Source organism: Musca autumnalis, unplaced genomic scaffold, assembly GCF_047663935.1.
Source record: "Musca autumnalis isolate F117 unplaced genomic scaffold, ASM4766393v1 scaffold_2, whole genome shotgun sequence".
Classification (NCBI taxonomy): domain Eukaryota; kingdom Metazoa; phylum Arthropoda; class Insecta; order Diptera; family Muscidae; genus Musca; species Musca autumnalis.
The window spans coordinates 25137509-25155666 of record NW_027411755.1 but is presented as its reverse complement, the minus strand read 5'-3'; the positions used below and the strand labels follow the sequence as shown (position 1 = coordinate 25155666).

At 26.2% G+C, this 18158-nt stretch overlaps 2 protein-coding genes across 5 annotated transcripts in view; one reads left to right on the top strand and one right to left on the bottom strand.

The window, feature by feature from the left end:
• Positions 1-18158, bottom strand: part of LOC141393802 (neuroguidin) — a 302023-nt gene that overhangs the window by 158938 nt on the left and 124927 nt on the right. The window contains exon 1 of one of the 4 annotated variants that reach the window (XM_073967299.1): positions 944-1270. The exons of 2 other annotated variants lie outside the window; for them this stretch is intronic. In XM_073967299.1, coding sequence (XP_073823400.1) covers positions 944-1000 — 57 coding nt within the window. In that variant the 5' untranslated portion in view covers positions 1001-1270. Of the gene's footprint in view, positions 1-943; positions 1271-18158 lie in introns of those variants that run through there. One more of the 4 variants, XM_073967297.1, reaches the window with a different exon arrangement.
• The window catches only part of LOC141393801 (ABC transporter G family member 23), a 68591-nt gene continuing 51981 nt past the window's right edge, over positions 1549-18158 (top strand). The window contains exon 1 of the mRNA XM_073967295.1: positions 1549-1691. The gene's annotated coding sequence lies outside the window, so the exon portion shown is untranslated. The remainder of the gene's footprint in view (positions 1692-18158) is intronic.

Below are 18158 nucleotides of genomic sequence, written 5' to 3'. Positions count from 1 at the left end.
TGAGCCAACGGACCACGTGGATTTTTTAAATAATTTTTTTTATGAGCCAACGGACCACGTGGATTTTTTAAATAATTTTTTTCATGAGCCAACGGACCACGTGGATTTTTTAAACAATTTTTTTCATGAGCCAAAGGACCACGTGGATTTTTTAAATAATTTTTTTCATGAGCCAACGGACCACGTGGATTTTTTAAATAATTTTTTTCATGAGCCAACGGACCACGTAGATTTTTTAAATAATTTTTTTCATGAGCCAACGGACCACGTGGATTTTTTAAATAATTTTTTTCATGAGCCAACGGACCACGTGGATTTTTTAAATATTTTTTTTCATGAGCCAACGGACCACGTGGATTTTTTTAAATAATTTTTTTCATGAGCCAACGGACCACGTAGATTTTTTAAATAATTTTTTTCATGAGCCAACGGACCACGTGGATTTTTTAAATAATTTTTTTCATGAGCCAACGGACCACGTGGATTTTTTAAATAATTTTTTGTCACGTGCCCTGTGTTGTTATTTATCGGAATAAATTCGGTAATGAAATGTTGGGGTTAAGTCTGACAAAAGACATCAGTGTCCCATGTTGGGCGCCAATCTTGCAGTTTGATGATGTTATGCAATTTTTTTTTATTTATTTATTTTTTTGTTTTGTGTAAAGTAATTTTTTTCATGGAGCACGTGGATTTTTTTAAAGAATATTTGTTCCTGTGCCCCATGTTGGGCGCCACTAATGGTATTTGGGCGCCACTAATGGTATTTAAGAATTGGCTGTGTTATTTATCGAAATCAATTCGTTAATAAAATTTTGGGGTAAAATCTGCAAAAAAGACATCAGTGCCCCATGTTGGGCGCCAATCTTGCAGTTTGATAATTTTATGCAAAATTATTATTATTTTTTTGTGTAAATGAATTAATAACATATTAAAAGCTAATTACCTTTTCTAATTTATTCAAGGAATTACAGCGGCTATTAACCATTTCCACACTTGACATTATGACCAAAGGTGAGCTGAGTTCTTGGTTCTTTAGAAACTTTTAAACTGGACTTTAGTCGATGTTAAAGATTAAATATAAACACCAAACTTAGAAACACGAGGTTCTTGGGACAATCACCCGTAAGAAATAGTTTACAACTAAAGACCATAAGGAATAAGAAGAGTTGAGAGGCAACGTTTGAATCTTAATGTGACACCGAATAAGCTTTGGGAGAATTAAGCACACTGCCGGAGGAGCAACAACAACAAGGTGCTGACGGTGTACAACAAACTGATGCCATACATAGCCATTAGAGGGGACCATGGACGTTTAGGCCAAGCTTAACCAAAAATCAAAACGTCATGAGGTGAGCGTAATTTGTTGTGTGTGGAGTACTCGCTCACTCACTCACCACCCATCATGGATAGATTGCTTTGTAAAAATGTGTGCGGCCAGCAACCACCAGCTGGAGATGTAGAAACGTATGTTATGATTTTTTTTTTTTTTTTTTTTGTTTCAGTTTTTTTCTTTTCATTTTATTTCGTTTCGGTTTTGGCACAAAGCTTGTAAGCCAAGTTTATTGAAAAGCTAAATTCAGTTTGAGTACATAGCTTGATCGCGTCACTTGGCTTACTTTTGGTTGTGAACGGGGCCGCTAATTTCTGTTTTGGCAGTGGAAATAAAAATTGAAATCATCTGGTTTTGTGGGGTACGGTTACAAGAAAAATTGAATTGAAAAAAATAGAAAAAAAAATCAAATCATGAATTGTAAAAAAATAACGACAAACAAACAACTACGAATTCAAGTCAATGGAAAAAAGAAGATGAAGAAAACAAAATATTTATTATGCCATAAGAAAATCATGAAGTAACAAATGTTGAAAATATTTACAAAAAAAATCAAATTGTTGCTGTTGTTGTTACATTACAAAAAATACAATGTTTTCCTAAATAAAAAAGTAGCAACGGTACAAAAAAGAAAGGCAAATAATGTTAGTGTTCGAAAAAAAAAAAATTGTGGCCTCAACTAAGGAAATCGTGCCCAAAATAAATAATAAAAAAAATTTAAAGTGGGAAATAAAATTCAAACAAAAAGTTTTTTTTAATGAGAAAAACTGAAAATAAAATTATTTCAATATATATTTAAAAAAATATTTATTGTCAACAGTGAGTAAGAAAAAAAATCCTATAGGAAAAATAACATTCCAGTTTGTGATATTTTTTCCAGAGAAAAAAATAGATTCCAGCAACTGTTATTTTTTATAAAAACTAATAATAATTAAAAAAATATATATTTGAAAAGCAGCATCCAATGACTACGGGGGGAAATTGTACTCAGGGAAGATTTTTTCTATAGAAACAAATTCTATAGAAAAGTGTCCTCAGGGGCCTGGGGAATTTTTTTATAGAAAAAAGTGTCCTCAGCGACCTGAGGAGATTTTTTCTCAGTGACCAAAGGAATTTTTTCTATAGAAAACGCGTCCTCAGTGACCTGAGGAGATTTTTCTATAGAAAACGAGTCCTCAGGACCTGAGGATTTTTTTCCTATAGAAAAAATTATCCTCAATGACGTGAGGATTTTTTTTCTATAGAAAAAAGTGTACTCGGGAACCTGAGGAGATTTTTTTCTATAGGAAAAAGTGTACTCAGTGACCTGAAGAATTTTTTTCTACAGAAAAAAGTGCCCTCAATGACCTGAGGAGATTTTTTCCTCAGTGACCAAAGGATATTTTTTCTATAGAAAAAGCGTCCTCAGTGACCTGAGGAGATTTTTCTATAGAAAACGAGTCCTCAGGACCTGAGGATTTTTCTCCTATAGAAAAAATTATCCTCAATGACGTGAGGATTTTTTTCTATAGAAAAAAGTGTACTCGGGAACCTGAGGCATTTTTTCTATAGAAAAAAGTGTCTCAGGGACCGAAGGAATTTTTTTCTAAAGAAAAAAGTGTCATCAGTAACCTGAGGAATTTTTTTCTATAGAAAAAAGTGTCCACAGGGACCTGACGAATTTTTTTCTATACACAAAAGTGTCCTCTGTAACCTAAGGAATTTTTTTCTATATAAAAAAGTGTCCTCTGTAACCTGAGGAATTTTTTTCTATAAAAAAATTACCTCAGTAGCCTGAGCACCTTTTTTTCTATAGAAAAAAGTGTCCTCAGTGACCTGAGTATTTTTTTTTTCCTATAGAAAAAAGTGTCCTCAGTAACCTAAGGAATTTGTTCTATAGATAAAAGTGTTATCGGGGACCTGACGAATTGTTTTTCTATAGAAAAAAGTGTCCTCGGTAACCTGAGGAATTTTTTTCTTTAGAAAAAGTGTCGTCAGGGACCTGAGGAATTTTTTTCTATAGAAAAAAAATGTCCTCAGGGACCTGAGGAATTTTTTTCTATAGAAAAAAGTGTCCTCAGGGACCTGAGGAATTTTTTTCTATAGAAAAAAGTGTCCTCAGGGACCTGAGGAATTTTTTTCTATAGAAAAAAGTGTCCTCAGGGACCTCAGGTTATTTTTTTCTATAGAAAAAAGTGTCCTCAGGGACCTCAGGTTATTTTTTTCTATAGAAAAAAGTGTCCTCAGGGACCTCAGGTTATTTTTTTCTATAGAAAAAAGTGTCCTCAGTAACCTGGGTATTTTTTTCCTATAGAAAAAAGTGTCCTCAGTAACCTAAGGAATTTGTTCTATAGATAAAAGTGTTATCGGGGACCTGACGAATTGTTTTTCTATAGAAAAAAGTGTCCTCGGTAACCTGAGGAATTTTTTTCTATAGAAAAAAATAACCTGAGGAATTTTTTTCTTTAGAAAAAGTGTCCTCAGGGACCTGAGGAATTTTTTTCTATAGAAAAAAATGTCCTAAAATGAGGAATTTTTTCTATAGAAAACAGTGTCCTCAGGGACCTGAGGAGTTTATTCTATAGAAAACAGTGTCGTCAGTCATCTGACGATTTTTGTTTTATGAAAAAAAGGTCCTCGGGAACTGAGGGACTTTTTTCTATAGAAAAGTTTCCTCAGGGACCTGAGGAATTTTTCTATAGAAAAAAGTATCCTCTGGGAACTGAGGAATTTTTGCTATAGAAAAAAGATTCCTTCATGACTTGAGGTTTTTTTCTATAGAAAAAATTGTCCTCGGTGACTTGAGGATATTTTTCTATAGAAAAAAGTGTCCTCAGGGTCCTGAGGAATTTTTTTCTATAGAAAAAAGTGTCCTCAGGGACCAAAGGAATTTTTTCTATAGAAAAAAGGGTCCTCAGCAACCTGAGGATTTTTTTCTATAGAAAATAATGTCCTCGGGAACCTGAGGAATTTTTTTCTATAGAAAAAATGTCCTCAGTGACTTGAGGAATTTTTTTCTATAGAAAAAAGTGTTCTCAGGGACATGAGGAAATTTTTTCTATAGAAAAAAGTGTTCTCAGGGACATGAGGAAATTTTTTCTATAGAAAAAAGTGTCCTCAGGGACCTGAGGATTTTTTTTCTATAGAAAAAAGTGTCCTCAGGGACCTGAGGAATTTTTTTTTCTATAGAAAAAAGTGTCCTCAGTAACTTGAGGAATTTTTTTCTATAAAAAAATGTCCTCAGTAACCTGAGTGAAGGAATGTATCGATATAGTCCGTCTTGCAACTGGATATAATTGTAGGAGTCATTCCATTCGATAGTTATCGTGTCAACCAGCCATTTTTGTTGATCACCTAAAGATAATTTTGAGGCGTTGATTTTTAAAGAATTTTCCAAGGCCTCAACTGGCTCTGCGAGTGTAGGCGTGGATTTTTAAAGATTTTTTCCAAGGCCTTAAATGGCCCCACAGCCTTGGATTTTCAAAGATTTTTTCAAAGGTCTTTACAGGCTCCATAGAGGTGGATTTTTAAAGAATTTTTCCAATGCCTTAACTGGCTCCACAGACGAGGATTTTTAAAGAATATTTTCAAGGCCTTAACGGGCTTCACAGACGAGGATTTTTAAATATATTTCCAAGGCCTTAACGGGCTCCACAGACGAGGATTTTTAAATATTTTTAAATATATATATAGGCCTTAACTGTGCCAGTATAGCCGTGGAAACCCAAAAACTTTAGACCAATGTCAGTCACTCCTCTCGGTAATTATCGGTCCCCAGTCATTCTAGTGGGTCACCGTAGGATTTTTTAGGTGAATCACAAGGCCTACCTTCTATAACAATTTCACAACAATCCACGAACAGCCCTTTAACTGCACTTGTGAGGGAGTAACAAGAAGGTGTTGTCCTATACAGAACATCTTAGAACTTGATTTGACACTGTAAAAGGCTTAAAAACGAGGCAGTAAAAGTGGATTTTGAAATGCAAATGTTTGAGGGACTTGAGGGCTTTAAACGTGGATGTTTAAGTGAAATTTTCGGCCTACTATCAGAGGCTTTAAACGTGGATCCTAAAAATAAATTGTTGGGGAAATGTCCGAGGTTATCAACGCCCACTATCAAAGGCTACAAACGTGGATTTTCAAATGAAATTTTTAAGGGAATAACCGAGGCTATAGACGTCTACCATAATAGTCTTTAAACGTAGATTTTTAAATAAAATTGTTAAGGGAACATCCCAGTGAATAAACGTGTATTTTTAAATAAAATTTTCGGGTCACTATTAGAGGCTTTAAACGTGGATAAATACAATTTTTAAGGGAATATCCCAGGCAATAAATCTAAATAAAATTTTCGGACCACTATCAGAGGCTTCAAACGTGGATTATAAAATAAAATTTTCGCGCCACTTTCCAAGGCAGTAAACTTGGATTTTTAAACTGAGTTTTTGAAGAAATACCCGAGCCATTGAACGTGGATTTTTAAATGAAATTTTTGAGCAAATATCCAAGGTTATAAACGTGGATTTTTAAATGAAATTTTTGAGGGAATATCGAAGCCAATAAACGTGGATTTTTAAATGAAATTTTTGAGGGAATATCCAAGGTTAAAAACGTGGATTTTTAAATGAAATTTTTGAGCAAATATCCAAGGTTATAAACGTGGATTTTTAAATGAAATTTTTGAGCAAATATCCAAGGCTATAAACGTGGATTTTTAAATGAAATTTTTGAGCAAATATCCAAGGCTATAAACGTGGATTTTTAAATGAAATTTTTGAGCAAATATCCAAGGCTATAAACGTGGATTTTTAAATGAAATTTTTGAGCAAATATCCAAGGCTATAAACGTGGATTTTTAAATGAAATTTTTGAGGGAATATCGCAGCCAATAAACGTGGATTTTTAAATGAAATTTTTGAGGGAATATCGAAGCCAATAAACGTGGATGTCTAAATGAAATTTTTGAGGGAATATCGAAGCCAATAAACGTGGATTTTTAAATGAAATTTTTGAGGGAATATCGAAGCCAATAAACGTGGATTTTTAAATGAAATTTTTGAGGGAATATCGAAGCCAATAAACGTGGATTTTTAAATGAAATTTTTGAGGGAATATCGAAGCCAATAAACGTGGATTTTTAAATTAAATTTTTGAGGGAATATCGAAGCCAATAAACGTGGATTTTTAAATTAAATTTTTGAGGGAATATCGACGCCAATAAACGTTGATTTTTAAATGAAATTTTTGAGGGAATATCGAAGCCAATAAACGTGGATTTTTAAATGAAATTTTTGAGGGAATATCGAAGCCAATAAACGTGGATTTTTAAATTAAATTTTTGAGGGAATATCGAAGCCAATAAACGTGGATTTTTAAATTAAATTTTTGAGGGAATATCGAAGCCAATAAACGTGGATTTTTAAATTAAATTTTTGAGGGAAGATCGAAGCCAATAAACGTTGATTTTTAAATTAAATTTTTGAGGGAAGATCGAAGCCAATAAACGTTGATTTTTAAATGAAATTTTTGAGGGAATATCGAAGCCAATAAACGTGGATTTTTAAATGAAATGATCGAGCTACAATATATTAGCATTTGCATACATTGTATAAATTTGTTTATAATTTTGTTGTTGTTATTTCAAACATTTCTCAATCGTATTATCTTTCAAGACTAGTTTGTGAAGGTAAACTTGTTTGATTAACTAAAAACATTAAACAACAATTATTATGGTAATTACATACGTGGTGTTGAAATGCATTCCTATATAGAGCAAAGTTTTATAAAAATTAATTGGAAAACTAAATCAGTCAAATAATACGTCAAACAGTTTTATATTATCTTAATGGCACGTTGGAAATAAGTCTTAAAGAAGGAGATAATTAAGTGATAACTAATAATTTATGCAAATTTATTTTTTTTCTAAATTTTAAATTCACTTTAATAGTGTCCAATTTCGTTCATAATTTATGACACTATTATTATTTTTTAAATTGTATTTTTTCTAATCTGTTAACATGACAAATTTGATGTGGTCCATTAGTGCCACCTTTTAGTTCCTGTCGTTAGTTTATCATTAAAGATTATTATATTTGATTTATGTCTCAATTAAAGTGTAACTACAAAAAATTGTCCCTAGAGTCCAACAGTTCATAATATTCCGTTAACACATAATTTAAAAATAATTTCACTTTTTTTATGGGTGGCTGCTACTATTTTAGAATTTTTTTAAAAGCAAATTTGAAGTTATAAAATGTTTCTATTTTCGTGGCAGTGATTTAGTTTTGTCTTTATTTCCAATCATAGTCCAGTTTAAAGTGAGGCTACCCTACACGCGCTTGTGTCTTAAGTCGTTTGTTTTAATGTATGCAGTTTTCTTTTATAAATGTTAATTAATAGCGTTTGCCATTTTTAGTATTTAAGCAAATTTCGGGTAACTGTGTAGTAATTGTTTTCTATTATTCAAATTATTCATATTGGGCAGAATACATATGTTATTTTTTTTTTTCTTTTTTTTTTTGATTATTTATGTGTTTTCACTAGACGGCGAATTGCTATTTGATTGACTGATTTTATTTTGAATACGTTTGGTGTTAGACTGTCAAAACAATTGTGTAATTATTGAATTAAAATTCTACATTTATAGTTTGGGAAAATCCCTTACAAATTTCATTTAAAAATCCACGTTTAATGGCCCGGATATTGCCACGAAAATTTCATGTAAAAATCCACGTTTAATGGCCCTGATATTGCCTCGAAAATTTCATTTAAAAACCTACAATTATTGAAAAAATATTTTTTAAAAAAATTGAAAAAATATTTTTTAAAAAATCCACAATTATTGAAAAAATATTTTTTAAAAAATCCACAATTATTGAAAAAATATTTTTTAAAAAATCCACGATTATTGAAAAAATATTTTTTAAAAAATCTACGATTATTGAAAAAATATTTTTTAAAAAATCCACGATTATTGAAAAAATATTTTTTAAAAAATCCATGATTATTGAAAAAATATTTTTTAAAAAATCCACGATTATTGAAAAAATATTTTTTAAAAAATCCACGATTATTGAAAAATATTTTTTAAAAAATCTACGATTATTGAAAAAATATTTTTTAAAAAATCCACGATTATTGAAAAAATATTTTTTTAAAAAATCCACGATTATTGAAAAAATATTTTTTAAAAAATCCACGATTATTGCAAAAATATTTTTTAAAAAATCCACGATTTTTGCAAAAATATTTTTTAAAAAATCCACGATTATTGAAAAAATATTCTTTAAAAAATCCACGATTATTGAAAAAATATTCTTTAAAAAGTCTACGATTATTGAAAAAACATTTTTTAAAAAATTCACGATTATTGAAAAAAACATTTTTTAAAAAATCCACGATTATTAAAAAAATATTTTTTAAAAAATCCACGATTTAAAAAAAATATTAAAAATCCACGATTATTAAATAACATTTTTTAAAAAATGCACGATTATTAAAAAACATTTTTTAAAAAATGCACGATTATTAAAAATATTTTCTAAAAATGCAAGATTACAGAAAAAATATTTTCTAAAAAATCCACGATTACAGAAAAAATATTTTTCGAAAAATCCGGGATTATTGAAAACAATAATTTCTAAAAAATCCACGTTTATTGAAAACAATAATTTCTAAAAAATCCACGATTATTGAAAACAATAATTTCTAAAAAATCCACGATTATTGAAAAAATATTTTTTTAAAAAATCCACAATTATTGAAAAAAAAATTTCTAAAAAAATCCACGATTATTGAAAAAATATTTTTTAAAAAATCCACGATTATTGAAAAAATATTTTTTTAAAAAATACACGATTATAGAAAAAATATTTTTTAAAAAATCCACGATTATTGAAAAAATATTTTTTTAAAAAATCCACGATTATTGAAAAAATATTTTTTAAAAAATCCACGATTATTGAAAAAATATTTTTTAAAAAATCCACGATTATTGAAAAAATATTTTTTAAAAAATCCACGATTATTGAAAAAATATTTTTTTAAAAATTCACGATTATTGAAAAAATATTTTTTTAAAAATTCACGATTATTGAAAAAATATTTTTTTAAAAATTCACGATTATTGAAAAGATATTTTTTAAAAAATCCACCATTATTGAAAAAATATTCTTTAAAAAATCCACGACTATTGAAAAAAAAATTTAAAAAATCCACGACTATTGAAAAAAAAAATTAAAAAATCCACGACTATTGAAAAAAAAAATTAAAAAATCCACGACTATTGAAAAAAAAATTTAAAAAATCTACGATTATTGAAAAAATATTTTTTAAAAAATCTACGATTATTGAAAAAATGTTTTTTTTTAAAAATCCACGATTATTGAAAAAAATATTTTTTAAAAAATCCACGATTATTGAAAAAAATATTTTTTAAAAAATCCACGATTATTGAAAAAATATTTTTTAAAAAATCCACGATTATTGAAAAAATATTTTTTAAAAAATCCACGATTATTGAAAAATATTTTTTAAAAAATCCACGATTATTGAAAAAATATTTTTTAAAAAATCCACGATTATTGAAAAAATATTTTTTAAAAAATCCACGATTATTGAAAAAATATTTTTTAAAAAATCCATGATTATTGAAAAAATATTTTTTAAAAAATCCACGATTATTGAAAAAATATTTTTTAAAAAATCCACGATTATTGAAAAAATATTTTTTAAAAAATCCACGATTATTGAAAAAATATTTTTTAAAAAATCCACGATTATTGAAAAAATATTTTTTAAAAAATCCACGATTATTGAAAAAATATTTTTTAAAAAATCCACGATTATTGAAAAAATATTTTTTAAAAAATCCACGATTATTGAAAAAAATATTCTTTAAAAAATCCACGATTATTGAAAAAATATTCTTTAAAAAATCCACGATTATTGAAAAAATATTTTTTAAAAAATCCACGATTATTGAAAAAATATTTTTTAAAAAATCCACGATTATTGAAAAAATATTTTTTAAAAAATCCACGATTATTGAAAAAATATTTTTTAAAAAATCCACGATTATTGAAAAAATATTTTTTAAAAAATCCACGATTATTGAAAAAATATTTTTTAAAAAATCCACGATTATTGAAAAAATATTTTTTAAAAAATCCACGATTATTAAAAAAATATTTTTTAAAAAGTCCACGATTATTGAAGAAATGTTTTTTTTTTTAAAAATCCACGATTATTGAAAAAATGTTTTTTTTTAACAAAAATCCACGATTATTGAAAATATCCACGATTTAAAAAAATGTTCTTTAAAAAATCAGCCATTGTTGAAAAAATATTTTGTGCAAAGACCACGATTATTGAAAAAATATTTTTTAAAAAAAAATCCAGGAATATTAAAAAATATTTTTTTGTAAAAAATCCAGGATTATTAAAAAAATATTTTTTAAAAAATCCAGGATTATTAAAAAAATATTTTTTAAAAAAAATGTTCTTTAAAAAATCAGTCATTTTTGAAAAAATATTTTGTGCAAAGACCACGATTATTGAAAAAATATTTTTTTTAAAATCCAGGATTATTAAAAAAATATTTTTTTAAAAAATCCACGATTATTAAAAAAATATTTTTTTAAAAAATCCACGATTATTGAAAACATATTTTTAAAAAAATCGGTGATTACTGAAAAAGTATTTTTAAAAAATCCGTGCTTACTGAAAAAGTATTTTTTAAAAAAGCCACGATTATTGAAAAAATATTTTTTACAAAATCCACGATTATTGAAAAAATATTTTTTAAAAAATCCACGATTATTGAAAAAATATTTTTTAAAAAATCCACGATTATTGAAAAAATATTTTTTAAAAAATCCACGATTATTGAAAAACTATTTTTTAAAAAATCTGCAATTATTGAATTTTTTTAATAAAGTGTTTATTGCCCCGAATATATCATTTAAAAATCCACGTTTACTGCCTCCGCTAGTTGTCCGAAAAAAAATCGCTTAAAGAAGCAGTAGATATGGACAGTAGGAATCACGTTTACCTCAAAAAAGTGTTGCCAAACTGCCGTTTATTATTTAAATTAAGATTGATTCCAATTCCACATAATTTAAAGGCAGCTTCATAGCAATTTTGAATGCGAGTTTTTAGTTAGAATATTACATCATTATAAACAAAAATCTCGTTTCTCGTTTTTCGCCCATTATATAAAATCTACGGACGTTTATCTATTCACCCATTGTTCGTTATCAAATACATATGTATTTTAAAAACCCCTAATTTAGGTCATTGTTCTCAAATTAAATGATTTATTTTAATAATTCTGTTGTAAGAAAAGATTAATCAGATTAAAATATTAATCACCGTCAATTTCATGTTAATTTCCCATAACAAAAAAAGTAAAGGAAAAAAGGTTGATGAACTTTTTGTGTAACAGAAGAAATGAGGGCCTTGTATTAATTTGTGACCAGGTGTTGGGTTGAACCTAAAGTCATATATACACATTTGTGTGGATGTATTGTTGACATCAAAATATCCCAAAGATGTGTCCACGTTCTTCTTAATTAAGTTATTAATTTTTAAATTATACCTACAAAACTACCTTTACAGAACTCCCATTAAATTTTGCAAGCAAAAATAAAGGTTATCCCACGTTGGGCGCAAAACTTCACTTTCACTAAAAGTTCGTGGATTTTTTAATATCGCACACAAATGGTCACTTTTAACCACCAAACAAGATCGAAACAACTTTCTTATTAAAAAAATTATTTTTTTGTATCAAACCATTAACAAAGAGATGGAATAAAGAAGTATATTCATTGACGTAAATGCAGATTTAAGTTCTACAAAATTAAGTAATTGCCCAATAATAACCAGTAGGTTACCTTTCAAAATTTATAAATAATTCAGCATACCTGAAAGCAAAAACAAAAATAAATTTATTAGCCAAATGCAAGAAGTAATTTTTAGTTTGGTATATTCCCTCAAAAATTTTATTTAAAAATCCGAGTTAAATTACCCGGATATCGCCACAAAAATTTAATTTAAAAAATACGAGTTAAATTAACTGGATATTGCCCTCAAAATTTTCATTTAAAAATCCACGTTTATTGGTTGGGATATTTCCCTCAAAAATTTCATTTAAAAATCCACGTTTATTGGTTGGGATATTTCCCTCAAAAATTTCATTTAAAAATCCACGTTTATCTGTTGGGATATTTCCCTCAAAAATTTCATTTAAAAATCCACGTTTATTGGTTGGGATATTTCCCTCAAAAATTTCATTTAAAAATCCACGTTTATTGGTTGGGATATTTCCCTCAAAAATTTCATTTAAAAATCCACGTTTATTGGTTGGGATATTTCCCTCAAAAATTTCATTTAAAAAACCACGTTTATTGGTTGGGATATTTCCCTCAAAAATTTCATTTAAAAATCCACGTTTATTGGTTGGGATATTTCCCTCAAAAATTTCATTTAAAAATCCACGTTTATTGGTTGGGATATTTCCCTCAAAAATTTCATTTAAAAATCCACGTTTATTGGTTGGGATATTTCCCTCAAAAATTTCATTTAAAAATCCACGTTTATTGGTTGGGTTATTTCCCTCAAAAATTTTATTTAAAAATCCACGTTTATTGGTTGGGATGTTTCCCTCAAAAATTTTATTTAAAAATCCACGTTTATTGGTTGGGATATTTCCCTCAAAAATTTCATTTAAAAATCCACGTTTATTGGTTGGGTTATTTCCCTCAAAAATTTTATTTAAAAATCCACGTTTATTGGTTGGGTTATTTCCCTCAAAAATTTCATTTAAAAAACCACGTTTATTGGTTGGGATATTTCCCTCAAAAATTTCATTTAAAAATCCACGTTTATTGGTTGGGAAATTTCCCTCAAAAATTTCGTTTAAAAATCCACGTTTATTGGTTGGGATATTTCCCTCAAAAATTTCATTTAAAAATCCACGTTTATTGGTTGGGATATTTCCCTCAAAAATTTAATTTAAAAATTCAAGTTTATTGGTTGGGATATTTCCCTCAAAAATTTCATTTAAAAATCCACGTTTATCTGTTGGGATATTTCCCTCAAAAATTTCATTTAAAAATCCACGTTTATTGGTTGGGATATTTCCCTCAAAAATTTCATTTAAAAATCCACGTTTATTGGTTGGGATATTTCCCTCAAAAATTTCATTTAAAAATCCGAGTTTATTGGTTGGGATATTTCCCTCAAAAATTTCATTTAAAAATCCGAGTTTATTGGTTGGGATATTTCCCTCAAAAATTTCATTTAAAAATCCACGTTTATTGGTTGGGATATTTCCCTCAAAAATTTCATTTAAAAATCCACGTTTATTGGTTGGGATATTTCCCTCAAAAATTTCATTTAAAAATCCACGTTTATTGGTTAGGATATTTCCCTCAAAAATTTCATTTAAAAATCCGAGTTTATTGGTTGGGATATTTCCCTCAAAAATTTCATTTAAAAATTCACGTTTATTGGTTGGGATATTTTCCCTCAAAAATTTCATTTAAAAATCCACGTTTATTGGTTGGGATATTTCCCTCAAAAATTTTATTTATAGATCCACGTTTATTGGTTGGGGTATTTCCCTCAAAAATTTTATTTATAGATCCACGTTTATTGGTTGGGATATTTCCCTCAAAAATTTTATTTATAGATCCACGTTTATTGGTTGGGATATTTCCCTCAAAAATTTTATTTATAGATCCACGTTTATTGGTTGGGATATTTCCCTCAAAAATTTTATTTAAAAATCCACGTTTATTGGTTGGGATATTTCCCTCAAAAATTTTATTTAAAAATCCACGTTTATTAGTTAGGATATTTCCCTCAAAATTTAATTTAAAAATCCACGTTTATTGGTTGGGAAATTTCCCCCAAAATTTTCATTTAAAAATCCACGTTTATTAATTGGGATATTTCCCTCGAAAATTTCATTTAAAAATTCACGTTTATTGGTTGGGATATTTCCCTCAAAAATTTCATTTAAAAATCCACGTTTATTGGTTGGAATATTTTCCCTCAAAAATTTTATTTAAAAATCCACGTTTATTGGTTGGGATATTTTCCCTCAAATATGTCATTTAAAAATCCACGATTATTGGTTGGGATATTTCCCTCAAAAATTTTATTTAAAAAATCACCTTTATTGGTTGGGATATTCCCTCAAAAATTTCATTTGAAAATCCACGTTTTTATTCCTTCAAAAAAATTCAAAAAAAAAACGTCTTAGAAAATGAAAGGAAAAACTAAAAAACAGCTGATATTGCAACATTTGATGATGTCGTCATTGTATGCGGTTTGAAGTTTATGCATGACTAGTGGTGATAATAATTTCAAGCTTTTATTTGTTGTTGATGGTGGAGATTTTCTTTGAAAATCCAATGCAATTGAATCAAAAAAGAAAAACATGACCAAAGAGGTGGGATTTTTCCTCAACTTTTGGCGCGTCACTTACTGCCCCCACAACGGCAACATTGAAGGCCTTTCCTCTTTTCAAAACACGAAAACGAAACGAAACTGGGTATTTGGTTTAGAGTATTTGTGTCTTTTGCTGGTTTTATTTCTTTGTAACACTTCCTCTAAAATTGGTAAAAACAAAAAATAAACAATAAAAAAAAATCATCGAAGTTGTTTTTCAACAATGTAGGAAAAACTGCTGGCTGTTTGGCTGGCTGGCTTGCTTGAGTGACTAGCAGCCAGAAACCAAGGAAAGCTACCAGATGTTCGAGAGTAACCAAGACTAAGTATAGGGAAATTAATAGAAAAAATCGTGGATTTTTTAAAAAATATTTTTTCAATAATCGTGGCTTTTTTAAAAAATATTTTTTCAATAGTCGTGGATTTTTTTAAAAAATATTTTTTCAATAATAGTGGATTTTTTAAAAAATATTTTTTCAATAATCATGGATTTCTTAAAAAATATTTTTCCAATAATCGTTGATTTTTTTAAAAAATATTTTTTCAATAATCGTGGATTTTTTAAAAAAATATTTTTTCAATAATCGTGGATTTTTTTCAATAATCCTGGATTTTTTAACAAATATTTTTTCAATAATCGTGGATTTTTTAAAAAATATTATTTTTTTAATAATCGTGGATTTTTTAAAAATATTTTTTCAATAATCGTGGATTTTTTAAAAAAATTTTTTTCAATAATCGTGGATTTTTTAAAAAATATTTTTCAATAACGGTGGATTTTTTAAAAAAAATTTTTCAATAATCGTGGATTTTTTAAAAAATATTTTTTCACTAACGGTGGATTTTTTAAAAAAATATTTTTCAATAATCGTGGGTTTTTTAAAAAATATTTTTTCAATAATCGTGGATTTTTTAAAAAATATTTTTTCAATAATCGTGGATTTTTTAAAAAATATTTTTTCAATAACGGTGGATTTTTTAAAAAAATATTTTTCAATAATCGTGGATTTAAAACGGATATATATTACTTCAATAATCGTGGATTTTTTAAAAAATAGGTTTTCAATAACCATGGATTTTTTAAAAAATATGTTTTCAGTAATCCTGGATTTTTTAAAAAATATTTTTTCAATAATCGTGGATTTTTTAAAAAATATGTTTTCAATAATCGTGGATTTTTTAAAAAATATTTTTTCAATAATCGTGGATTTTTTAAAAAATATTTTTTCAATAATCGTGGATTTTTTAAAAAATATTTTTTCAATAATCGTGGATTTTTTAAAAAATATTTTTTCAATAATCGTGGATTTTTTAAACAATATTTTTTCAATAATCGTGGATTTTTTAAAAAATATTTTTTCAATAATCGTGGATTTTTTAAAAAATATTTTTTCAATAATCGTGGATTTTTTAAAAAATATTTTTTCAATAATCGTGGATTTTTTAAAAAATATTTTTTCAATAATCGTGGATTTTTTAAAAAATATTTTTTCAATAATCGTGGATTTTTTAAAAAATATTATTTTTTTAATAATCGTGGATTTTTTAAAAATATTTTTTCAATAATCGTGGATTTTTAAAAAAAAAATTTTTTCAATAATCGTGGATTTTTTAAAAAATATTTTTTCAATAACGGTGGATTTTTTAAAAAAATTTTTTCAATAATCGTGGATTTTTTAAAAAATATTTTTTCAATAATCGTGGATTTTTTAAAAAAATATTTTTCAATAATCGTGGATTTTTTAAAAAATATTTTTTTCAATAATCGTGGATTTTTTAAAAAATATTTTTTCAATAACGGTGGATTTTTTAAAAAAATATTTTTCAATAATCGTGGATTTAAAACGGATATATATTACTTCAATAATCGTGGATTTTTTAAAAAATAGGTTTTCAATAACCATGGATTTTTTAAAAAATATTTTTTCAATAATCGTGGATTTTTTAAAAAAATATTTTTTCAATAATCGTGGATTTTTTAAAAAATATTTTTTCAATAATCGTGGATTATTTAAAAAATATTTTTTCAATAATCGTGGATTTTTTAAAAAATATTTTTTCAATAATCGTGGATTTTTTAAAAAATATTTTTTCAATAATCGTGGATTTTTTAAAAAATATTTTTTCAATAATCGTGGATTTTTTAAAAAATATTTTTTCAATAATCGTGGATTTTTTAAAAATATTTTTTCAATAATCGTGGATTTTTTAAAAAATATTTTTTCAATAATCGTGGATTTTTTAAAAAATATTTTTTCAATAATTGTGGATTTTTTAAAAAATATTTTTCAATAATCTTGGATTTTTTAAAAAATATTTTTTCAATAATCGTGGATTTTTTAAAAAATATTTTTTTCAATAATCGTGGATTTTTTAAAAAATATTTTTTCAATAATCGTGGATTTCTTAAAAAATATTTTTTCAATAATCCTGGATTTTTTTAAAAAATATTTTTTCAATAATCCTGGATTTTTTAAAAAATATTTTTTCAATAATCATGGATTTCTTAAAAAATATTTTTTCAATAATCATGGATTTCTTAAAAAATATTTTTTCAATAATCGTGGATTTTTTAAAAAATATTTTTTCAATAATCGTGGATTTTTTAAAAAATATTTTTTCAATAATCGTGGATTTTTTAAAAAATATTTTTCAATAATCGTGGATTTTTTAAAAAACATTTTTTTCAATAATCGTGGATTTTTTAAAAAACATTTTTTCAATAATCGTGGATTTTTTAAAAAATATTTTTTCAATAATCGTGGATTTTTTAAAAAATATTTTTTCAATAATCGTGGATTTTTTAAAAAATATTTTTTCAATAATCGTGGATTTTTTAAAAAATATTTTTTCAATAATCGTGGATTTTTTAAAAAATATTTTTTCAATAATCTTGGATTTTTTAAAAAATATTTTTTCAATAATCGTGGATTTTTTAAAAAATATTTTTTCAATAATCGTGGATTTTTTAAAAAATATTTTTCAATAATCGTGAATTTTTTTAAAAAATATTTTTTCAATAATCGTGAATTTTTTAAAAAATATTTTTTCAATAATCGTGAATTTTTTAAAAAATATTTTTTCAATAATCGTGAATTTTTTAAAAAATATTTTTTCAATAATCGTGAATTTTTTAAAAAATATTTTTTCAATAATCGTGAATTTTTTAAAAAAATATTTTTTCAATAATCGTAGATTTAAAACGGATATATATTACTTCAATAATCGTGGATTTTTTAAAAAATAGGTTTTCAATAATCGTGGATTTTTTAAAAAATAGGTTTTCAATAATCACGGATTTTTTAAGACATATAATACCACAACATTCCTACCCACACCAACCTCGTTACAGTTTAATTATCACACCATAACTGCAAAACTTCAAGAGTGTAGT